General features: G+C 44.6%; 1 protein-coding gene across 2 annotated transcripts; it reads left to right on the forward strand.

Annotated features, from left to right (window-relative positions):
• Nucleotides 1-4: 4 nt before the first annotated feature.
• Nucleotides 5-19,582, forward strand: ushbp1 (Usher syndrome 1C binding protein 1). Of its 2 annotated transcripts, none has more exons than XM_041840556.2 (14): nucleotides 5-760; nucleotides 1,652-1,863; nucleotides 1,979-2,115; nucleotides 3,283-3,446; nucleotides 3,704-3,913; nucleotides 4,151-4,479; nucleotides 4,613-4,753; nucleotides 9,131-9,219; nucleotides 9,417-9,561; nucleotides 9,750-9,993; nucleotides 13,418-13,576; nucleotides 16,887-16,972; nucleotides 18,019-18,141; nucleotides 18,513-19,582. In XM_041840556.2, the coding sequence occupies exons 1-14, from the start codon at nucleotides 755-757 to the stop codon at nucleotides 18,676-18,678; spliced, it is 2,211 nt and encodes a 736-aa protein (XP_041696490.1). In that variant the 5' UTR covers nucleotides 5-754; the 3' UTR covers nucleotides 18,679-19,582. The 2 variants fall into 2 exon arrangements, with proteins under 2 accessions (XP_041696490.1, XP_041696491.1); XM_041840557.2 differs by having other exon boundaries at nucleotides 6-760; nucleotides 9,417-9,540.
• Nucleotides 19,583-25,796: the final 6,214 nt, after the last annotated feature.

Below are 25,796 nucleotides of genomic sequence, written 5' to 3' on the forward strand. Positions count from 1 at the left end.
CTTATTTTCAACAAACAAGTAACTTCCCCTTTATATGATGACACAATTCAAATAATTAATAATGCATTTTGAAGTTTATTAGTTCATCATAAACATGAAGTGGACTTGGAAGCGCATTAAGAAGGATTACCAACCATATCGCCACTCAAATGCTTAGCTTCTGAAAGTGGGCATCTCAACTGAGATAAAAACACAGTATAAAATCAGAGACAAACAGGAAGAGATCAAATGAGAGAGAGAACAAGGGCTGGGTTGGGATCACTATCTGACTTTTTCCCCCAATTGCTACAAGATGCCAAAACGCCTTTATCTATGTATTGTGATATCCTGGAGCTGAGATGGAGCTGGAACAGACAGAGTGCTGCCACTGAACTCCTAAAACTAGAATACCAATACACCAGAGGCTTCACACAGATAGAAAGAGGATGAGAGATAGAAATAGAGAAATAGAAAGAGAGAGAGAAATGGTGAGTGTCTGAGAGAGAGAGAGAGCGAGAGAGAGATAGGGGGGGACGGAAAAGTGCTGCCAGTCGAGCAGGGTAGGCAGACAGCACACAGGCAGGCAGAAGTTTACAACAGAGAGAAACTGAGGAACCGTTGAAAGGTCTAATTATACAATACAACAGGCAACGGGATAGCAGTGTCTGGCTGCAGCAGCGCCACAGAGGTTAGCTCAGTTCTCAAGTGTTTAATGGCAGTTAGTGGACAACAGATAGAAGCAGGAGAATCACAGTGAACTTCTGATACAGAAGCCATGGAGGTAAGTCTATCATGTCCTCTTTGGTAACGTCATTGTTTTTCAGTCTGTCTTGGTGTGTTGTCAATTTGATCTCGTACCAAACCAAGCATGGCACACGTTCAAAGGTGATGACTGCTGGCACGAAGACATTTGAGGGGTAGCCTTCCTAACAGCCTTCCTAACAGCCTTCCTAACAGTAATATTTTTTTTACTGTGAAGGCGATGTCACCTGTACAGGTACAGTAACCCATATTTTGCAATTAACTCACACCATTGATGCCTTTCATTGAACACTTTGTGTGTTAGATAATGCAGGAACCAGCTTCTTTTATTACTTTGAAGTGTATCTATCTGGTTGTATGATTGTATCTTTGAGAGCTTGATATCATCTGTGGTTCCACCCCTAACCCTCCACATCTTTCTGTCCACTGCTTACTGTGTGTTGTTCAGGTACCACAGTCACTAATGTTCCTTATACATTGCTTAAAAGACAACTGTGTTTAACAGTTAAAGTAGGTTGATTTGTACATTTATGCACTATCAGAATTAAAGCAAGTAGTTGTGAAGAGTGATGTTGTTTTCAGTTTGTCATGAGTTATTGGTGTTTTTGGGCCACTTGTTTCTGAGCAGGAAGTGGTTTTGCAGGATGCTTCTGTTTCCTCCTCTTCCGCTTCTCAAAACAATGGCTGTCCAAAGAGAACAACAATAACCTCCATGTCATGAGCACAGCAGCTGTCGGTCATTTAATGGAGAGCTCTATGGAAATGTCATATCAAATCATAAGTCTTTGTTTACAGTAAAAAGCAAAGGTCAATGAATTGACTCTACCTGCTGTAAATCTGGTATAAAACAGGGCCAAAATATTTTATGAAACAAAAAGGAGTCAGAAAAATGTCCATTATTTCCACACAGGAGTTCAAACGAGGGAGATCTGATACCCTGGACACACAGTCAGAGGGTGAGGAGATGAACCCGGTTACCCTGGTAACCACAATGGCCGCTGACCCAGAGGTGAACTCTGAGCCCTCCCAGGCAGAGCTGGCCCAGTGTGAGGCCGAGGTGGGAACTCTACTCAGCATCATTGCTGAACTCAACAGGAAAATGGGCGCATTACAAGCACCAAGGTGTGTCTGTGAGAGAGAGAGAGAACTTACCCTTCATGGAGCGTTAAAATATCACTAGACTTGCCCTGAGCTGCTGGTTCATAGAACGATTTACCACTTCTTCTTTCCTCTTCAGTGATCCAAATGACCTTAAACCACAGGAGCCAGTCATCCTCGCTCCGGCTCCAGCCTCCATGTCCAGCCCTCCTCCATCCCTCTGCAACCCGGAGGAACACACTGGCACTGCGTCTAAAGCACCAGTAACCAACAGAGGTTGGCATTGGCTCCATGGCATGACTTCACAAGTCACAATACCCACACATCCATCTCTCTCTCTGTGTGCTGTGCCGTGCTTTGTGGCATTGTGCAGGAAGGGATGATGGTTGTTGTTTTGGCTACTGTGCCAGGCCAAACATAATCTATTTGTGTGTCCAAAGAAAAGAACAACCTCTATTATTTCAGAGGTTTCATTTTCTTGGTAATCCACGTGTTTTAGTTTCTTGGTCATGATCTTCTGAATGCTTATTTAGAAACACTAGAAACCATTCATACTTTTCTCTTCTTCGGACAATCTGCAGTTTCCCCATATCCTAACCTCATCCCCAGGTTACTGCAGAGCTGCCTGGGGACAGGATTACCAATATCCAAATGTTAGCAGTTGAGTACAAAGAGTGGACATTCAGTACGTTAACCACATCCGTTCACAACATTTATAATGAATAGAATATATAGACTTTCTATATGTTGTACAGATCTTTAGTGATGACCATAATAGCGTATCTGCTCTGTGTTGTCCTGCAGGGGGTAGTGGTGAGGTGTGGTCAGAGCTCCAGGGGGTCATGTCTGCTCTGTGTTGTCCTGCAGGGGGTAGTGGTGAGGTGTGGTCAGAGCTCCAGGGGGGTCATGTCTGCTCTGTGTTGTCCTGCAGGGGGTAGTGGTGAGGTGTGGTCAGAGCTCCAGGGGGTCATGTCTGCTCTGTGTTGTCCTGCAGACGGTAGTGGTGAGGTGTGGTCAGAGCTCCAGGGGGTCATGTCTGCTCTGTGTTGTCCTGCAGACGGTAGTGGTGAGGTGTGGTCAGAGCTCCAGGGGGTCATGTCTGCTCTGTGTGTTGTCCTGCAGGGGGGTAGTGGTGAGGTGTGGTCAGAGAGCTCCAGGGGGTCATGTCTGCTCTGTGTTGTCCTGCAGGGGGGTAGTGGTGAGGTGTAGTCAGAGCTCCAGGGGGTCATGTCTGCTCTGTGTTGTCCTGCAGACGGTGGTGGTGAGGTGTGGTCAGAGCTCCAGGGGGTCATGTCTGCTCTCTGTGTTGTCCTGCAGGGGGTAGTGGTGAGGTGTGGTCAGAGCTCCAGGGGGTCATGTCTGCTCTGTGTTGTCCTGCAGACGGTAGTGGTGAGGTGTGGTCAGAGCTCCAGGGGGTCATGTCTGCTCTGTGTTGTCCTGCAGACGGTAGTGGTGAGGTGTGGTCAGAGCTCCAGGGGGTCATGTCTGCTCTGGAAGGTTCCATCAACACCAGGAGGGCCTGGGCTGTCTCTAACACTGCCTATGGTCAGGACAGACAGACGGAACACCTCACAGCCGCCAGGGACAGCTGGGTGCAAGTCACACAGGTGAGACATGGTCACAATCTTAGGTGACAAGGAGGGATGTGACATAATTTATTATTACCATGTAACAAGCTAGTTGGAATAACGCTTTATCAACTTGAACTATATTTAAACAGGATATTTTCTAACACAGGCTACAGTGCTGTAACTGCCAGTTGAGTGACCTATGTAGGCTAATTACCATGTGGGCCTCAAAACCTAATTACCCTGGAATCATGCCTATCTAATTAAGTTAAGTGTGACCTCAAACCTCTCCTCAGGTCTTAGAGGAGATGGAGAGAGAGTTTGGGATCTCGTACCCGTCTGGTCTGCCCCCTGAGGAGCGTCAGCAATACCAGAAGGACATCCTGGCACTTCACCAGCGGAACTGTGCCCTGCGCAGCACCCTGCAGAGCAGACAGGAAGAACTGGAGGGGGCAAAGGTCACCGTAGGAGACATGGAGGTTGAGAGGAACAGTCTACAGGAGAGGGTAGGTGGATGTGCAACAGGCTACATCTCAATATTCCTAGATCTAATAGGATTTGTGTAATCCATTTGGTGGAAACTCCTACTAGCCAATCAGAGAGGTAGGGAGAGCTATTACTGTGCAGTTTACTATATCTTTCTGATCTAGCATCATAATGCTTTGGTTGAAACCACAATGGTCAAACTATTTCTGTCTGCTGGTGAATGGCTAAACTCTCTCTGTCTATGGGTCTGGTACCAGTTACTGGGTCTCCATAAGGCGTGGCGGTCAGACAGCCTCTCTCCTCCCTACAGCTCCTCAGGGAGCTCCAGTGGTGGGGTTCTGAGTCCTGGCTGGGCCTCCCCTGTTTCCCCTTCATTCCTTGGCTCTCCTCCCATCCCCGGGTCACCTCTGTTCCTCAGGAGACCCACCGCCATGGGGGTCTTCCCGTCCCTCTCCACTGGTGGGGACATATCCTCCTTGGCCTCCCCATCACCGTCCCCCTGGCCTGGGAGTGTCCCACCAGGCAGCCCCTGTCCTAGCCCCAGCCCCAGCGTCAGCCTGGAGGGTGAGACAGAGAGACTACAGAGGTACGTACAACTGAGAGGGTTAAATTACAAAATTACAAAATGGAATAGATCCCAGCTCTGCTAGTGTGGGCCAGTATTTCCCAAGTGGTGTGTTGTGTGTTGTGGCCTTGACCTCCCTCGCTATCCCCCACAGGTGCATAGAAAGGCTGAAGGCCCGGAACGAGCATCTGACTGCAGCTCTGGGCAGGAGAAAGGGAGAGTCAGAGCAGATCAGTATGACGCTCAGCAGACAGGAAGCTGACAGCACAGCCCTGCAGATGGCTCTCCAATACTGGTACACACGCGCACACACGCACGCACCCACCCACACACATGCACACAAACACGCACACACGCACACACACACACACACACCACAGACCTACAACTTCACAATATAGTTTGACATAATAATAATAATAATAATAATAATAATAATAATAATAATAATAATAATAATCAAATGTTATTTGTCACATGCGTCGTAAACAACAGGTCTAGACTAAAGTTAAAGATAAAAAAAATCTAAATAGAAATAGTGACAATAACGAGTAAAAATACCATGACTATATACAGGAATTAGAAAATAACATGCCTATATACAGGAAGTAGAAAATAACATGACTATATACAGGAAGTAGAAAATAACATGACTATATACAGGAAGTAGAAGAACCGAGTCGATGTGCAGGGCTACGAGGTAATTGAGGTAGATATGTACATATAGGTAGGGGTAAAGTGACTAGGCAACAGGATAGATAATAGACAGTACCATCAGCGTATGTGGTGGGTGTGAAAGTGTGTGTGAGTGTGTGTATGTGTGAGTGAGTGTGTTTGGCGTCAGTATACGTGTGTGCGTGTTATGTGTGGGCGTATGTAGTATGTACGTGTGTGTTTTGGGGTATCAGTGTAAGTATGTGTGAGTGTGTGGGTAGAGTCTAGTGTGTGGGTAGAGTCCAGTGTGTGTGTATAGAGTCAGCGCAATAGAGTTAGTGTAAAAAAGGGTAAATGCATGTAGTCCGGGTAGCCATTTCATTAGCTGTTTAGCGCTCTTGTTTAGCAGTCTTATGGCTTGGGGGTAGAAGCTGTTCAGGGTCCTGTTGGTTCCTGGTAGCGCTTGCCGTGCGGTAGCAAAGTCAGGCATTGGCTCCATGGCTTGGGTGGCTCGAGTCTTAGACAATGTTTGGGGCCTTCCTCTGATACCGCCTGATATAGAGGTCCTGAATGGCAGGGAGCTCGGCCCCACTGATGTACTGGGCCGTACTCATTTTACATTACATTTACATTACATTTTAGTCATTTAGCAGACGCTCTTATCCAGAGCGACTTACAGTTAGTGCATACGTTATTTTTTTTCATACCCCCTGTGGGAATCGAACCCACAACCCTGGCATTGCAAACGCCATGCTCTATCAACTGAGCTACATCCCTGCCGGCCATTCCCTCCCCTACCCTGGACGACGCTGGGCCAATTGCGCGCGTTGCAGTTGCGCCTTGTAGTTGTTGTACCAAGTGGGTATGCAGATAGTCAAGATGCTCTCAATGGTGCAGCTGTCTACGTTTTTGAGGATCTGAGGTCCCGTGCCAAATCTTTTCCGCTTCCTGAGGGGGAAGAGGCGCTGTCGTGCCATCTTCACAACTGTGTATGTATGTGTGGACCATGTTAATTTCTCAGTTATGTGGACACGAGGAACTTGAAGCTCTCGACCCGCTCCACTACAGCACCATCGATGTGGATGGGGGCGTGCTCGCCCCTACGTTTCCTGTAGTCCACGATCAGCTCCTTTGTCTTGCTCACAGTGAGGGAGAGGTTGTTGTCCTGGCACCACACTTCCAGGTCTCTGACCTCCTCCCTATAGGCTGCCTCATCGTCATTGGTGATCAGTCCTACCACCGTCGTGTCGTCAGCAAACGTAATGATGGGGTTGGAGTCGTGCGTTACATTGTAGCACTTAAGCTCGTCCACCAGCCGGTTCTTTCTCTTTCGAACATATGTGGTAGCAATTGAGCCTGGGGATGAGGTTATGTAGCACTGTAACCTACATTTGTGTTAAATTTACATACAGTTGAAGTCGGAGGTTTACATACACCTTAGCCTAATACATTTAAACTCAGTTTTTCACAATTCCTGACATTTAATTCCCTGTCTTACGGTCAGTTAGGAACACCACTTTATTTTAAGAATGTGAAATGTCAGAATAATAGTAGAGAGCTTTTATTTCTTTCATCACATTCCCAGTGGGTCAGAAGTTTACATACACTCAATTAGTATTTGGTAGCATTGCCTTTAAATTGTTTAACTTGGGTCAAACATTTCGGGTAGCCTTCCACAAGCTTCCCACAAAAAGTTGGGTGAATTTTGGCCCATTCCTCCTGACAGAGCTGGTGTAACTGAGTCAGGTTTGTAGGCCTCCTTGCTCGCACACGCTTTTTCAGTTCTGCCCACACATTTTCTATAGGATTGAGGTCAGGGCTTTGTGATGGCCACTCCAATACCTTGACTTTGTTGTCCTTAAGCCATTTTGCCACAACTTTGGAAGTATGCTCGGGGTCATTGTCCATTTGGAAGACCCATTTGCGACCAAGCTTTAACTTCCTGACTGATGTCTTGAGATGTTGCTTCAATATATCCACGTAATTTTCCTTCCTCATGATGCCATCTATTTTGTGAAGTGCACCAGTCCCTCCTGCAGCAAAGCACCCCCACAGCATGATGCTGTGGTTTTGGAGCAATGGCTTCTTCCTTGCTGAGCGGCCTTTCAGGTTATGTCGATATAGGACTCGTTTTAGTGTGGATTTAGAAACTTTTGTACCTGTTTCCTCCAGCATCTTCACAAGGTCCTTTGCTGTTGTTCTGGGATTGATTTGCACTTTTCGCACCAAAGTACGTTCATCTCTAGGAGACAGAACGCGTCTCCTTCCTTGTGTATGACGGCTGCGTGGTACCATGGTGTTTATACTTGCGTACTATTGTTTGTACAGATGAACGTGGTACCTTCAGGCGTTTGGAAATTGCTCCCAAGGATGAACCAGACTTGTGGAGGTCTACACTTTTTTTTCTGAGGTCTTGGCTGATTTCTTTTGATTTTCCCATGATGTCAAGCAAAGAGGCACTGAGTTTGAGGTTTGTTCACCTGACCTATAATTCCTCACAATCAAATGCCGACTGTATTATCTCCCAAGAGAATTCTCTTCGGTTATTGTTACAGCCGTGTATATCCCCCCTCAAGCCGATACCACGACGGCCCTCAAGGAACTTCACTGGACTTTATGCAAACTGGATAGGCCATCACACTGCACACTGCCCTATCCCATCTGGACAAGAGGAATACCTGCAGTTGAAGTCGGAAGTTTACATACACTTAGGTTGGAGTCATTAAAACTCGTTTTTCAACCACTCCACAAATTTCTTGTTAACAAACTATAGTTTTGGCAAGTCGGTTAGGACATCTACTTTGTGCGTGACACAAGTAATTTTTCCAACAACTGTTTACAGACAGATTATTTTACTTATAATTCACTGTATCACAATTGCAGTGGGTCAGAAGTTTACATACAATAAGTTGACTGTGCCTTTAAACAGCTTGAAAATTCCTGAAAATGATGTCAAGGCTTTAGAAGCTTCTGATAGGCTAATTGACATAATTTGAGTCAATTGGAGGTGTACCTGTGGATGTATTTCAAGGCCTACCTTCGAACTCAGTGCCTCTTTGCTTGACATCCTGGGAAAATCAAAAGAAATCAGCTAACACTTCAGAAAAAACATTGTAGACCTCCACAAGTCTGGTTCATCCTTGGGAGAAATGTCCAAATGCCTGAAGGTACCACGTTCATCTGTACAAACAATAGTACGCAAGTATAAACACGATGGGACCACGCAGCCGTCATACCACTCCCGAGTGGCGCAGTGGTCTGTGCCACTAGAGATCCTGGTTCGAATCCAGGCTCTGTCGTAGCTTGCCGTGACCGGGAGACCCATGGGGCGGCGCACAATTGGCCCAGCGTCTTCCAGGGTAGGGGAGGGAATGGCCAGCAGGGATGTAGCTCAGTTGGTAGAGCATGGCGTTTGCAACGCCAGGGTTGTGGGTTCGATTCCCACGGGGGGCCAGTATGAGAAAATATATAATAAAAATGTATGCACTCACTAACTGTAAGTCGCTCTGGATAAGAGCGTCTGCTAAATGACTAAAATGTAAATGTAATGTAAAATGAAGGTAGGCCTTGAAATACATCCACAGGCACACTTCCAATTGACTCAAATGATGTCAATTAGCATATCAGAAGCTTCTAAAGCTATTACATAATTTTCTAGAATTTTCCAAGCTGTTTAAAGGCACAGTCAACTTAGTGTATGTAAACTTCTGACCCACTGGAATTGTGATACAGTGAATTATAAGTGAAATAATCTGTCTGTAAACAATTGTTGGAAAAATTACTTGTGTCATGCACAAAGTAGATGTCCTAACCGACTTGCCAAAACTATAGTTTGTTAACATAAAATTTGTGCAGTGGTTGAAAAACGAGTTTTAAAGACTCCAACCTAAGTGTATGTAAACTTCCGACTTCAACGTACATTCCATGGTGAGACCTTTTCCTCTATGACTATGTGCTTTGAGAGTATGTTACTGCTGCTATGTATACTGATGAAACGTTTTCTCTGCTTGATTGACAGCGAGGAGTGTGAGGAGGCCTACAGTGAGTTACTGTCGCTGTACGAGGGCAGGAAACAGCAGGTCATACCACACTGGAGACAGATAGCAGGTGGCTAACACACACCCACGTCACACACTCACAAATGCACGTCACACACACATGCCTCAATTACTCTTTATGGAAAACACACAAACACACTCGCAGTTTGCACACACACATGCACGCACCCACACACACACACACACACACACACAAACACACACACACACATACACACACTCACAGCAATTCATTCATCTTCCCAGGCCCGGTCATGGAGAGTCAGCTGCCCAACAGGCCGTCCCTCTGGAGTCTAAGAACTGAGGAGTTGTCCACCTCCTTCTCAACACCAGGGGGCGCTGTGGAGACAGAAACGCACATCCAGACCAGGTTCCATCGCTATTATACTGCGTGCGTCTCTACAAAAAAAGTCTGTCTGTGGTAGATCAAATAGCATCTTCTGAATATAAGTGAAAAACTGTTATTGTCCACACCATGTGGAAATCTCCCTTTGGCTTCATGCATTAACATTGACAAACATTTAGAACTGAAACAACATCAAAACATTGTCTGATAACACACCCCACTCTCCACCACAGGGGGTCCGAGGTAGAGGGGTGCGAGGCGGACATTCGGGAGCGTATCGAGCGGTTGAAGCAGGACAGGGCCGCAGTGTGTGTCCCTAAGCCAGGGCCTGGGGGAGAGGGGAATCTCAGCCCAGATACAGGCACCCTGGGTGGGCCAAGAGGGAGCCGCGGAGGACAGGGGGGCCAGGACACCTCCAACCCCCAGAGCACCAACAGAGAGAAGGCTGTTCTGCTCTATGAACTGGTCACTGTCAGGGTGGGTGATATATACTGTACAATACACTCTACTGTACAGTGTGACGGCTTTACATTCAATTCATGAAATATGAATCTGAACAGTAGAGTCATGGACACACTATTCTGTCTTTGATTGCCCAACAGTATAACTATACCTTTGCTGAATACATAAATAATAATAATAATATGCCATTTAGCAGACGCTTTTATCCAAAGCGACTTACAGTCATGCGTGCATAAATTTTTTGTGTGTATGGGTGGTCCCGGGGATCGAACCCACTACCTTGGCGTTACAACCGCCGTGCTCTACCAGCTGAGCTACAGAGGACCACATGATACATGATACATGTGTATAGTTTTGACCAAAGAGAGATACAACGATTGTCTTTTTTTGTTGTTCAATAAGCAACTACACAGTAGTCTGTAAGATCCATAGCTGAAGATATCTACATAATAATCATAGTGTAATGATATTAGCCCAGAAACACGGTGAGGAATCAGAATCATTATTTCAAAAGAATAATTGAGTTGTTTAAATTCAGAAGACTGCTAAATTCATCCTCATTTGCATATAGCCAGAAGAGGCCAAACCTTTTATAGAGGCAGATATTTCCAGACAGATATGTCCGGACAGATATTTCCGGACAGATATTTCCGGACAGATATTTCCGGACAGATATTTCCAGGCAGATATTTCCAGGCAGATATTTCCAGGCAGATATTTCCAGACAGATATTTCTGGACAGACTGATCTACATCGTCATTGTCCCTTTTCTATGCTGTGAGCCATTTGGAAGCTTCCTCTGATGCACCAAAAAGCGAAACCAATATTTATAGTCTCGACCAGTGGCGGCTCCTGAAAAAATTCTCAGGGGGGGCAATTTTTCTGATGATTTAGGTGACCTACACACATTTTTAAAAAGATATGTCCAGCAACAACATGAAGACAGGGGCAGCATATAAGTCAATACCAGAAGCATTTATTGACTGATCTCAAAAGTGTTGGCTTACAAAAGCAAAATAAGTTATCACAGTAAAAATAATCAAGGGTGTTCTTTCACATTCCTCAACACTGCATAAACAATATGCATTTCCATAAACAAATGAAATATCAGCTGAAAATACAGCATCTTGGTATTTGTTCAGATTGCAGGATCAACAAGAGCTTTTACCACATTTTTTTGCCTCACGGTTGAATTGGAAATATGTGCACCTGAGCATAATTCACAACAAGCAAGCAGGAGCTTTTGATAGAGGCTACTGAAAACATTGATGCAAGTTATTGGTAATAAGAAATTTTTATAGACTTCCATATTCTGCCCTCTTGTATAGATTTGTGAAAATGAACAGTGATAGACATTTTGCCTGAAAACAGAATTTGAAAGTAATTTCTAGAAAAGGTAAACACAGCTATCTGTATGGCTTTGTAAAAATGAACAACCATATTCTGGCCAATTGTATAGATTTGTAAATATGAACAACCATATTCTGGCCAATTGTATAGATTTGTAAAAATGAACATGAACAGATTTTTTATTTTTTTGAATGGCAGTACCTTTCAAACATGTCTGCTTGCAGTAAGGTAGCACTCACAAGGTGGCCAGAGAAAGAGAACCTTTCTTTGGTGTGATCCAGGATGGTGTTGCAGACCTCTTCAGACAGCCTCTGCTTCTCCTCTTCTCTCAAAGCTGTTCTGGGTCTTTTGGCTCCTGTTGCTTCTTGCAGCTGCTGTTGAGAGGAGTCCCTGAAGGCAAACAGACCAATGTGTTTGTTGGCTTTGTACAGTATTGTTGTCTATGTGATGCACAGGTATATGCAATGTATCCATGTATAGTACAAATACTTCAGTTCCACTTAAAATGGGCAGGGATGCATAAAGTCTTTAGTGTTTAAGTTAGCCTTTGTGTCTCACATAGCCTGGATGTTCAGCACAGTATACAGTGGTGCTCATAAGCTTATGATCCCATGCTAAAGTTGACTAAAAAGAGGAATAAAAAAGAAAAGAAAATTGGTGTCCTTAAAGGTTGGATTTTCCAACTTTTTTAATTAAGTCATTAAGATCAATTTCCAAAAGATGATTTTTTATTTTTGTATTCCTCTTTTAGTCAACTTTAGAATGTGTTCATACACTTATGAGCACCACTGTACAGTACACATAGTATATAAAATAAGATAGATTACACCACTGGCCATATATAATGAGAATAATGTAATTTCAAACACAAATGCAGTCTCCTTTCATGCATACATTTTCAAATAAAGCTCTGCTTTGAGAAAGATCGAATGATATTGTTTAATCTTACCTTATGGCCTGCACACTGCTTGTGAAGCTGTCGAGGGCACGTTTGATAAAGACAGCATCGATGTCCTTCTTCTGTAGCTTCTGGTACAGAATGTCGACGTGGGGCATGATTTTGTGAAAAAGCCGCAGGAAATTTTTTAAATCTTCATCATGTAGTATCCTCACGTAGCCAGGTGCCTCTCTCACGGTGGGCTGGTCAAATGAACCCAATGAACCCGTCCGGATGGCTTCAAAACATTCTATGAGGTCGTCTCGATTCTCGTAGACAGTGTTCACGACTCTGCTGTTGCTAACCTCATCGTTGTGGCGGCGGACAGCTAGCCTGTATCCCTCATCCAGTTGAGTGGCAATATTCACTCTCCCCAAAGCAGACAATCTCAAACAGCTATCCATGTGGGTCTTTGACAGCTCATTTTTCTTAATCTTTTCTGAAAGATGGTGCATGTCGGTTACACCAGTCGCTGTCCAAGCGGTGCTGTCTGCCGTGCCGCCTTCAGGGTGAAAGAGTAGTTTCTTAGTTACGTTCATGGTTATGTTACGTTACGTATGACGAAAGCGCGTAAGTGCAAGCCCTCAGAAACCCATAGAGATTGTATTGAAAGCTCTGATATTTGAATTTTGTTTTTTTTACATTAGAGGCTATGAGAGACTTCTGGGCGATTTTCAACCTGACTGAAATCGCCCCAAAACGGGCGGGGACATTTGAAGCACGACTTTAGCCTGATTGGACATTTAGTGGCAGATCAGACGTCTAGATTAGAACACTGAACTACTGTTGCCGTGATATAATTGATTAGAAAAAAAATCCCTTCCTTTTCCCGTTTGGCAGTGCGTCGCCCATATCGCCCTAATGAACACACCGCCCCTGGTCTCGACACACTTTTTTTTTGTCTCGACCCAAAACAAATCCGTCACTAACTACTAGTGTGTTCTTCAGGAAATGTCTGAGCTAGACGATATGGTCCTATCTTATCTCTGTGAACCTCTGTAGCTCAGTTGGTACAGAATGGCGCTTGCAATGTCACGATAGTGGGTTCTATTCCCCAGCACCACCCATAGGTAAAACATGTATGCATGCATGACTGTAAGACGCTTTGGATAAAAGCATCTGCTGAATGGAATATTATTATCTATTTTCCAGGAGGAGATGTCGGAGCTGCGAGGTCTTATCCGTCTGACGGAGAAGGAGCGGAGGTGTCTGGACTGGAGTCTGATGGCTCAGAAGGCGCAGGATGCAGCCGGAGCCCTGATCTCTGAGAGCCTCGCTGAGGAGATAGAGGACAGGAGGACAAAACAGCAGGTAGCAACCCTAACCCTAACCTAACCCTAACCATAACCAAACACTTACCCTCACCTAACCCTTACCTTAACCTTAACCTAACCCTTACCTAACCCTAAACTAACCTTAACCTAACCACCTGAGAGCCTCACTGAGGACATAGAGGACAGGACAGAACAGCAGGTAGAAACCCTAACCCTAACCTAACCCTAACCCTAACCTTAACCTAACCGTTACCTTAACCTAACCCTTACCTTAACCTTAAGGAGGCAGTGCGGTCAAAAACGTGATTTCGTGTTTTTTTAATGGTATTTCCACACTATGAAGTCGAAATATCACTCTGAGATTTTTTAAATGATGATAATGCCCTTTTAGTGTAAGAGGTTGTTTTTTGTGCCTAGATTTCAGCCTGTTCAGGTGGCCGACAGCATGACATCACAATCTGATCGGATTATTCTGATCAATGACCAGTCATCTTTTATTTGTCCTCCTACTTTGAAGGGGTAGGCGGAGTCTAGCTCTAGAGCCTAGACAATCCTATCCACCAATCAGCGCTGTGTATGTAAATATACTTTACGTTTTTTTCAATTACTTTGGTATGTATGTGGTGAATTTTCAAAACTCTTAGTACAAAACTCCAAACTGGTAATACCAACCTGGTCTCAGAGCATTTTGTATTATTCTGTATGTAAATCCGAGACACTCCATTTAGTATGATGTGTTACGTTTTGTATGGTATGTATTAATTTGTGGATGTGATATTTTATGATATTTTATTTTATGAATTACAATTTGTATTATATGTTACGAATTTGCAAAACATACAATATGTTACGAATTTGAGAAACGTATTATATTTTACAAATTCTATCTAGGTTAGCTAACATGCTAAGTAGTTGCAAAGTAGCTAAAAAGTAGAAAGTAGTTGAAAAGTAACTAATTAGCAAAAATGATAAAATTGTCCCATGATGAGAGTTGAACTCGCAACCGTTGGGTTCGTGTTATACGCCCACTCATCCACCCTGACCAACCACCCTACTTAAGTAGCCATCCGTCTTATGTAACCGTACCAAACGTAACATATCATACTAATTCAGTCCCCCGGATTCACATTTACTATGTTACGTCTAGTCTATGAGACCAGGCTGGTAATACTTGTAATGCAGCAGGTCTGATATTCAAAACCTTTTATTGTGCATTCATTTTGTTTGGAGACATCTTTCACCATACAACCACTGATCCAAAATATACGTTTACTGTAAAATACCATGAGAACATTGATGTAAATCACCAAAACACAACAGTGATATCTTCTCAATTTAGTTGTTTTAACAACCAGTTAATCCAATAGCAAAAAATGCAAGATACAGTACATGTTTCAAAATTGTCTTTTGAATGTAATATGCTACAGTACTGTAAATGACAGTACATTAGGCACTACCTACCAAAATGGACTGAAAATCGAATTTCCATAATTTCTATGCCATGTGTGATCAAAGGTGTGACAATTGAATACATTTTTCACAATCATTGATGCGAAAGGTAAATGTATTGTTCCGATACCATTACAACATAGATGTACTGTAATGAAATGAAATTAATGAAAGAAAGAAACATAACATTTAGCAGGCACTGATTTGCATCAAGCCTGTCTTGAGCATTTGGCCATAGGTTCTCATCGATATCGCAGTAAATGTCCTCATTGTTCATGCAGCTGGGGAAAAACCTTTCGGCACGGCGAATCCAAGCCTGACATTGGTCTGAATTGATGTCATCGCATGCCTCATCCATGGCCTGGAGGAGGGTGGCACGCTCATGGGGATGGAAATCATACTCCTTCCACATGTATTGTAATCATATATTTGTATTTTACAGTATTGTATTGTACTTCTATATTGTAGTTGACCTGTGTGGCTCAGTTCGTAAGAGCATGGAATACTAGAAACACCGGAGTTGTGGGTTCGATTCCCTCTGGGGTCAAATATGAAAATGTATGGACTCACTGTTGTCACTTTGGATAAAGTGTGACGTCTGCTATGTAAATGGCATATATTATGGTATTACAGTGCAGTATTGGCCAATGCTATTTTAGTAAAGCAGTGTGAAACCCCCTATCGTTTTGGATACACGTTTACTGTACAGGGCATTCATTTGTAACACACAGTAGTACATCTCTGATCTTGTCAATATCATAATAGTCATCATCATAATAGTACATTACAGTATATATCATACTTTTATTTGTTCATACTTTACACAAACATATACTTTACAAACATACATATTACGTAGTTCTCAAAATCCGTAGTAGACAAACCAGTTTAAAATCTATAGGCTTAAATTATTCATTAAGAGCAGCTGGGTTAAGTAATAGTAAAATGCATTTTAACAAATGAGAAGACAATTATATAAAAAGTAATGTGAGCACTGCAAAAGGCAATGACTTTATATGAACATGTCTTGCAATGTGAAATGTGTATTTTTAGATGAAACACTGATTAGGTTTGGTTAAAAAGTGACTTTATGATTGTGTGTGTTGAAACAACCACCTTTTTGATGATCTGTTTTGAGTTTTGTACTAAGAGTTGTGAAAATGTACCAACACCCACAGAATCAGACTGAGCATTTCAATCGGAGGCTCATGGAAATACATGATTAAAAAAATATATTTATTAGACATACAGTAATGATTTAAAATCAACATTTCTCGTCAGTCATCTTGAAAACACGTATACTTAAAAACTGGAAATCAAACAAATCCTCCGTCGTTAAAACACAATGGAAAGGTCAAAAGCTTTATTATCTAAATGTTGAAAGTGCGTGGGCGACAGAGAGAAACAAAATGGTGCAGTTTGAGGCCATGTGGCGGAGAGTGATGCGGGCGCTGGAGATGGGGGTGTGAGCAGGTGGGTCAGGGCAGGTGTGATGTTGTGGATGATGGTGTGCGTCTGTATGCTGTTTACATGTGTATGTTTTCTATTGTTTAAACAACAACCAAAGTACCAAAAAATTATAACTAATAGACGGATAGCGCCCCTCCCTCCCTCCCTCCCTCCATGCCTACTGTTGGATCACTACATCTTACCAATGCTTTGCGTCTGTAATGTAGCAGGTTCAAGCCCTGCTCTGTGAATTTCACCCTTAATCGCTTCTTTAACTTTAACTGAACTCATGAGTTCAATGACACAGGCCCTGGCCTGACGTGTTTCTGTCGCTGTTATTGTAGACGACTTATGACACCATATTGCATCAGAGGGATATAAAGCTTAGCACGCTAGGAGCTAATGAGGATCTAATTACCTGTCATCTGTGTGCCTGTTGTGTGTTCCAGAGGACTGCTGACAACAAGAACAAGCTAAATATCCCTGGGCCTCAGAACCGCACCATCCTTCGAGAGCTACAGGTCGTCCTGCAACGGTCAGAAACACTTAAAAAACACAAGGGAATATTTTCATATGGTTTCCAGGTTACGGGATAACATTTTAAGATGACACTACTTTGTAGTCAAGTGTGAAGTTCCAGAAATCTTCAAACAATGTCAAAGAAAATTGCTCCATGAATCAAGGTCAAAGTAACATTCACCAAATGTTACTGCTCTGGAATGTTCTTTAAGGGACATTCTCAGAACACTGAGGACACATAGAACTTTGAGGAACACAATTCCCAGAAATGGGTTCAGGGAACCAAACTAGCTGTCTCTCCCCCATCTCCCACACTTGCCTGGAGGCCTATCTGTTTGTAGACATATCGTTTTGGTTCTTTACATTCAATATAGAACGTATAATGAGAAAATAAATCCTCAACTGACTGTACCCTAAAGGCCTGTTTGTCGTCATGGGGTACTAGCATTACTTACATTGAGCATGTACCAAAGGTCTTCTGTAATGTGTGTGTGAGAGTTTATGAGTGAAGGTGTGTGTGTGTGTGTGTGTGTGTGTGTTTGTGTGTTTGTGTGTGTGTACTTACAAAGAGGTATTCGGCTGATCAGAATCACCTCAGTCCATACAGGCCTCCTCTCAGGGCATCTGTTGCCTGGTGTTAGACTGTTGCTTAGGAACGCTATCAGGAGAAATGCAGACTGAGGATGTACATTGTTACTGGCTGTCTGCTGGGGTTGTCTGCTGGGGCTGTCTGCTGGGGCTGTCTGCTGGGGCTGTCTGCTGGGGCTGTCTGCTGGGGCTGTCTGCTGGGGCTGTCTGCTGGGGCTGTCTGCTGGGAGGGTGTATACCTTCCAGATCAGCACTGAGGATCCTTGAAGTTGGGTGTGGGAGGAATGATAGTGTGTTTTGTTCTGCCTCAGGCTTTGTTCAAATACTTGACTTAAAAAATACACCCTGCCTTACTTGCAGTAATGGGGCTGGGTCGTCATATGTTGAGAGAAATGAAGTACCACACCCACTACGAAGCTTTGTGGAACAGTAAACTCACCCCTGTGTTGTGGTTTTGGTGTCGGGGTCCCCCAGGGAGCAGGTGCTGAAGAGGAGGGTGTCGACGGTGAGGGAGTCTCTGGACTTGGTTCTCTCCGACAGCGCCTCTCGCAGGAGAGACAATGATGAACAGATGGCTCGGCTCGCACAAGCGCACGGGTAACCAGGAAACACACTTCCTACTTATATGACCACTTCCTGTCCTCTACCTACCTCTATGACCACTTCCAGTTCAATCTCAGTAGTACCTTTCACATACAGAGAGTGATAGTGCAGGGTTTTGCTCCAGCCCTACACTAAAACACCTGATTCAGATATTCAAGGTCTTGATGTGCAGCTGATAAGTAGAATCAGATGTTAGAGAGGAGAGAGAGAGAGATTAGAGCAGGAGTGGCTCTGACAGCGATCTTTCTCTGTTTTATAATCTTGTCTCCGGCAAGAGCATCCTGCAATTTTTAATTATCCAATCAATTCAATCAATGAATAAACTTAGTGAGTGGCTCTGACAGCGATCTGTCTCTGTTTTGCAGCAAGGCCACAGGGTCATACCGGAAGGCTCGCAGGAAGTACAGGGAGCAGCTGTGGAGGCTGGAGTGTCAGGTGTCAGCCATGTCAGATCGTCACATGACCCAGATCGGAGCCCTGAAGGCCACGCTGGAGGCCATGGACTGCAGGAGGGAAGAGACTGTACTCTGACTGAGCTGAGATCAGCTTCTGGGGACATTGGTCCTAACTTCTGGTCCAGGGTCAGATATTATCCTCCAAATGGTTAGGATGGAGTTGGGATTTGAGGGTTAGGATTAGCCTCATACTACCATCCTGATCTCGCGAGCTTACTTAAATATGTAGTAAAACCTATTTTATGTAAACTCGCGAAATCAGGATGGTAGTACGAGGCTATGTAAGGAATGAAGATCAAATAATCTGATCCTTGATCTGTGATTAGAGGCAACTACTCTAGCCAGCCCTGCCTCCAATCTGGCCATAGATGTTGCTGCTGTCTTCATTCAAGAAAATGGCAGCATTATCCACATGCTCAGATCCAGAGAGCTGTAAGCAGCAGCTCTGAGCCTGGTCAGGATTTGACCCTGAGGTCATGGGTTATTTAGCCACACAGCCTGACTCTAAAAAGCGTGGCCCTGCCACTCTGATCTGACAGTGGAGAGGTGATCAGGTCTGATGTGTCCAAGCTCTTCCCCCTTCTTCCTTTCTCTCCCTCTCTTCCTCCACCCCCCCCCCTCTATCTCATTCACTCTCTCTTTCTCTCCTCTCCCTCTCTTCCTTCATCTCTCCCCCTCTGCCCTGTCTGAGGTGACCGGCCAGCTGCGACTAGCAGTCAGGAGGTTAAGGCAAAGGTTGAGTGTCACACCCACCGGGTCACAGCGGTGCCTGGCTGTTGTGTCAACCTCTGAATGGAAGGTTCAGGGGGCCAGACTAGGAGGTGAGCCCCTGCCACCCTGACTCTTGCCCTCTGTGGTAGCAGGGGTCATCAGGGTGGGTCTGCTGCCCTGCTCCACTCTCCCTGGTTATTTTCTCTCTCTCTCTCTCTCTCTCAACCTCTCTCTCTCAACCTCTCTCTCTCAACCTCTCTCTCTCAACCTCTCTCTCTCAACCTCTCTCTCTCTCTCTCTCTCTCTCTCTCTCTCTCTCAACCTCTCTCTCTCAACCTCTCTCTCAACCTCTGGTTGACTCCGCTTTCCTGGCAAAAGATGCCACGAGAAGGGGAAAGAGAGGAGATATTGATGCAATCACCCATGTCTATAGCGTTGTTACAGTAACCATCACGTGGCTTATGTCATGATAGCAATGTGTGATTCCTCTTCAGTCTCAGGATTCAGCTGCTGTATGATAGGGTCGAGGTGATGAGGATTCTATCTCTGATCATGTATTTTCATTACTGGAATGTGTTTCAAAATTACTGTTTTGAATTATTGAATGAATCTTATCTCCTTGGTTTGGAATAATAATAATATGCCATTTAGCAGACGCTTTTATCCAAAGCGACTTACAGTCATGCGTGCATACATTTTTGTGTATGGGTGGTCCCGGGGATCGAACCCACTACCTTGGCGTTACAAGCGCCGTGCTCTACCAGCTGAGCTACAGAGGACCACATGAAATCATGCTACTGAAAGACTCATTGGATCTATTTGGAAAAGGACAAGTGTAATGTAATCCTGGTGTAATGATCTAATGCAGGAAATGTGGATATGAAGTGTGTTTGCTTTGCATAAGGGAGATATCAAAAATGTTCCACACCACCACCATGTACAAAAATGATCTGTGAACAGATTGAGGATAGGGAATCAGGGGATCTGTAGATGCCTGGGAAAAAGTCCCCCTGCCATTATTAGACAATGACAGAGGCTGTCAATCACTCACTCATACACACAGAGGGCAACGACCCTTAAGGTCACCTCATTTAATCTCTGCATCCGTATCTCATTTAAATAAATTATCCTGCTAAGCCGTATAAAGAGATCACCGGCTGTGCCCCACTCCTTTCTTTCTCAGAGGCATGAGCTCACCACCTCTATTCTTCTTTCTCTCTCTCCCTGCACCCTCTCTGTTCTTCCTCTCTGCCCTGGCAGGCTACACTACTCTGACTAGTGTTATGATGACGCAGCCTGCCAGGGCACTATGGAGGGGTAAGAGATTTTTCTCTGACGTCGAATAAAACAACCTGTCACATCCGCTTTTTGCTCTCACCCCCTCATGTAATGACACCCAACAATCCACATCACCAACGGCCAAACGATCCAATCATCACTGAGCTCAGACAGATAAGGTGACCCGGGCAACTCCACACACGACACAATCACACACACGTGTCTGTTCAGACACACAATGGCCGCCGTTATAATAGTCACAAATGAGTCTCACCACTTCCTTATCAAATACAGGGCAGCATACAACAACAAGTTGCTTTGTCGGGTTTAGTAGGATGTAGCCTACATTCAATGCCCTAAAGGGCTTTATAACCAAATGTTTGTCCCAAATGGCACCCTATTCCCTATATAGTGCACTACTTTTGACTAGAACCATATGGCTCTAAGTAGTGCACTATATAGGGAATAGGGTGCCATTTGAGACCTGGCCTAAGCCCTGATCATGTCAGGTCCCAGATAAGGCCATCACGGAGACCAACCAACCTAATTAAGGTCATTTAGCGCTTTAGCCTCTCTGTAAAGAGGGGGATTATGGGACTAAGGTCTGGAGAGGGGAAGGCCATGGAGGGGAGTGGTTCCTGGCTGCTGGGCTGGCTGATAATCCAGTTAGTCTAACTCTGAGATGTCATAGACCCGTTAGCCAGGGCCTCTGTCTGCCTGGCCTCAACTAACCCGCTCCACTGCCTCGCCATCCGTTCCATCCATCCACAGGAACTACTGAACAACAGATTGGAAATGGAGATTTAACAGGAGATTGGAAAAGGAGATGGACACCGCTGTCAAAACTGTTGTGTCTGACTCAGGGTGTTATGGTAATGCTTAGTCTTAAAACGTAAAGCTTGTTAGAAGATGATGATTCAATGTTATTTTAAAGAGGGGATGTGTGTTTTCTCGTCTGCAGATAGCAGTCTGATGCTATTTAATGTGTTCAAAAAATAAAATAAATATATGACTATAGATGGATGTAAAACAGTTTGATTTGTTATTTGTTGAACAAAATATTTAGTTGATAGAAATCATAGTAATGTTGGACTTCAATTGAACTATTTATTTAGTACTATAGTATTACTGACAAGAGAGTTTGGTGTGACTAGATCTATCCATCTCACAATAAATCATTATGAGTCAACTAAAACCACTCCAAGTGAAGGAGAAAACTCTAGTTTACCCACACGCACAAAATCACACACACACACACACAAAATCACACACACACACACAATCACACACACGTACAGGCACACACATACACAATATTGCCTCGTCCTACATTCACTTATTGACAATATACAGAGAGAATTGATTTAAATGACAAATGCACCAAATGTTTCCCAACAACCTACAGCCGGTCTTGAGGAGGAGGGAGGCGGGAGGAGGTGGATGTTGTTCTGAGGCAGATTCCACACAGGTCAAAGGCTCCGTGGCGATGAGAGAAGGAGAGAGTGAGAATGAGAGAAGGAAGGAGATAAATAAAGAGGAGAGGAGAGGAGAGGAGGGAGGGGGGAGGGAGGGAGGAGGGAGAGGAGAGGAGAGGAGAGGAGAGAGGAGAGGAGAGGAGGGGAGGGGAGGGGAGCGGAGCGGAGGAAAGAGCAGAATAGAAAGAGATAATATAGAATACAGAATTAGAGAAGTGATGAGAGAAGAGAGAGAGAAGGAGAGAGGAGAGCGAGAGAGGAGGAGAGAGGAGGAGAAAGAAGGAGAGAGAGAAGGAGAGAGGAGAGAGAATGAGAGAGAGGAGAGAGAGGAGGAGAGAGGAGGAGAGAGAAGGAGAGAGGAGAGAGAGAATGAGAGAGAGGAGACAGGAGATGAGAGAGAAGGAGAGAAAGATGAGGAGAGAGAAGGAGAGAGAATGAGAGATACAATGAGAGAAGGAGAGAGAGAATGAGAGAGAGGAGAGAGGAGGAGAGAAACAAGGAGAGAAGGAGAGAGAATGAGAGAGAGAAGGAGAGAGGAGGAGAGAGGAGAGAGAAGGAGAGAGGAGAGAGGAGAGAGAGGAGAGAGGAGAGAGAAGGAGAGAGGAGAGAGGAGAGAGAGAAGGAGAGGAGAGAGGAGAGAGAAGAGAGAGAGGAGTGAGAGAGGAGAGAGAGAAAGAGAGAGGAGTGAGAGAGAAAAGAGAGAAGGATAGAGAGAGGAGGAGAGAGAAGGATAGAGGCAAGAGGAGAGAAGGAGAGAGAGAAGGAAAGGAGAGAGAGGAGAGAGAGAAGGAGAGAGGAGAGTGGAGGAGAGAGGAGAGAGAAGGAGATAGGAGAGAGAAGGAGAGAGGAGAAAGGAGGAGAAGGAGAGAGAAGTGAGAGAGAAGGAGAGAGAGAGATGGAGAGAGAGCGTGAGAGAGAGAGAAATAATTACTTGCAGGCCAAAAGTTAGTGGGACTAATGGGTGAGCGGTGCTGGGAGTCAGTCAGCGAGTCAGTCCACAAACAGGGTTAAACTTTAAACCCACTGGCCAAATTCCTTCACACCCGCAGCACATTCACTAGCATGGTCAAGATACCAGACCTGGGTCAAACACTGAAGTATGCTTCATTTAGTTTGGACTTCCTCTGTCTATTTCAGGTGTAGCTTGCTTTAAGTTTTAGTTGAAATTTTAGACAAGATTGAAGAAGGAATGAAAAGGGAGTAGGTTGTTGTGGTAAATTTGATAGTCCATTAGATTAAGACATCAATTCTGGCCCCGTATAGCTCAGTTGGTAGAGCATGGCGCTTGCAACGCCAGGGTTGTGGGTTCGTTTCCCACGGGGGGCCAGTATGAAAAAATGTATGCACTCACTAACTGTATGTCGCTCTGGATAAGAGCGTCTGCTAAATGACTAAAATGTACTGTAACGTATTTTTTATTTGCCATTTAGCAGACGCTTTTATCCAAAGCGACTTACAGTCATGCGTGCATACATTTTTTTTTTTTTGTGTATGGGTGGTCCCGGGGATCGAACCCACTACCTTGGCGTTACAAGCGCCGTGCTCTACCAGCTGAGCTACAGAGGACCAGGGAATCCATCTTTGAGGCCCCTTGTAGCTCAGTTGGTAGAGCATGGCGCTTGCAACGCCAGGGTTGTGGGTTCGTTTCCCACGGGGGGCCAGTATGAAAAATGTATGCACTCACTAACTGTAAGTCACTCTGGAAAAGAGCATCTGCTAAATGACTAAAATGTAAATGTAAAATGTAATTCACTCTGTTTCCTGTGATGTCAGAGCTGCCAGGCCCTGGGTGGATGAGAGAGAGGTAGTAGACAGATGTGGGTCAGGGGAAGGGATCACTAGTAAGGTTATGAACAAAAGCCTCTGACTGCCAGCATGCATTAACCTGTTAGCTATTATCCTGTTAGCTATAGAGGTATAGAGCTATAGAGGTGTGTGTGTGTGTGTGTGTGTGTGTGTGTGTGTGTGTGTGTATGTGTGTGTGTGTATGTTTGATATATAAGGGTCAGGTCAACATAGTGTAAGTGGAGACTGATGTACTAAGGGGTCTGTTGCTGTATCTCTGCTCTACTCTACTCTGCTCTTCTCTGCTCTTCTCTGTTCTACTCTGCTCTGCTCCTCTCTGTTCTACTCTGCTCTGCTCCTCTCTGTTCTACTCTGCTCCTCTCTACTCTGCTCTGCTCTTCTCTGTTCTACTCTGCTCCTCTCTGTTCTGCTCTGCTCCTCTCTGTTCTACTCTGCTCCTCTCTGTTCTACTCTGCTCCTCTCTGTTCTACTCTGCTCTTCTCTGTTCTACTCTGCTCTACTCAGCTCCTCTCTGATCTGCTCCTCTATGTTCTACTCTGCTCTTCTCTGTTCTACTCTGCTCTTCTCTGTTCTACTCTGCTCTACTCTACTCTGCTCTTCTCTGTTCTATTCTGCTCTACTCAGCTCCTCTCTGTTCTACTCTGCTCTTCTCTGTTCTACTCTGCTCTTCTCTGTTCTACTCTGCTCTTCACCGTTCTACTCTGCTCTTCACTGTTCTACTCTGCTCTACTCAGCTCCTCTCTGTTCTACTCTGCTCTTCTCTGTTCTACTCTGCTCTTCTCTACTCTGCTCCTCTCTGTTCTGTTCTGCTCTTCTCTGTTCTACTCTGCTCTTCTCTGTTCTACTCTGCTCTTCTCTGTTCTACTCTGCTCCTCTCTGTTCTACTCTGCTCTGCTCCTCTCTGTTCTACTCTGCTCCTCTATGTTCTACTCTAATCCTCTATGTTATACTCTGCTCTACTCTGTTCTACTCTGCTATTCTCTGTTCTACTCTGCTCTTCTCTGTTCTACTCTGCTCTTCACTGTTCTACTCTACTCTTCTCTGTTCTACTCTTCTCTTCTCGGTTCTACACTGCTCTTCACTGTTCTACTCTGCTCTTCACTGTTCTACTCTGCTCTTCGCTGTTCTACTCTGCTGTTCGCTGTTCTACTCTGCTCTTCTCTGTTCTAATCTGCTCTACTCTGCTATTCACTGTTCTACTCTGCTCTTCTCTGTTCTACTCTGCTCTACTATGTTCTTCTCTGTTCTGCTCTTCTCTGTTCTACTCTGCTCTTCTCTGCTATACTCAGACCCTCTCTGTTCTACTCTGTTCTACTCTGCTCTTCTCTGTTCTACTCTGCTCTGTGCTACTCTGCTCTTCTCTTTTCTACTCTGCTCTGTTCTACTCTGCTCCTCTCTGTTCTACTCTGCTCTGTTCTACTCTGCTCCTCTCTGTTCTACTCTGCTCTTCTCTGTTCTACTCTGCTCCTCTCTGTTCTACTCTGCTCTGCTCCTCTCTGTTCTACTCTGCTCCGTTCTGTTCTGCTCTGCTCTTCTCTGTTCTACTCTGCTCTTCTCTGTTCTACTCTGCTCTTCTCTGTTCTACTCTGCTCCTCTCTGTTCTACTCTGCTCCTCTCTGTTCTACTCTGCTCTGCTCCTCTCTGCTCTACGCTGCTCCTCTATGTTCTACTCTGCTCTGCTCCTCTCTGTTCTACTCTGCTCCTCTATGTTCTACTCTGCTCTTCTCTGTTCTACTCTGCTCTTCACTGTCTACTCTGCTCATCTCTGCTCTGCTCCTCTATGTTCTACTCTGCTCTTCTCTGTTCTACTCTGCTCTTCACTGTTCTACTCTGCTCATCTCTGCTGTGCTCCTCTATGTTCTACTCTGCTCTTCTCTGTTCTAATCTACTCTGTTCTACTCTGCTCTTCTCTGTTCTACTCTGC

This window comes from Coregonus clupeaformis, chromosome 20, assembly GCF_020615455.1.
Source record: "Coregonus clupeaformis isolate EN_2021a chromosome 20, ASM2061545v1, whole genome shotgun sequence".
In the NCBI taxonomy this organism is placed as follows: Eukaryota; Metazoa; Chordata; class Actinopteri; order Salmoniformes; family Salmonidae; genus Coregonus; species Coregonus clupeaformis.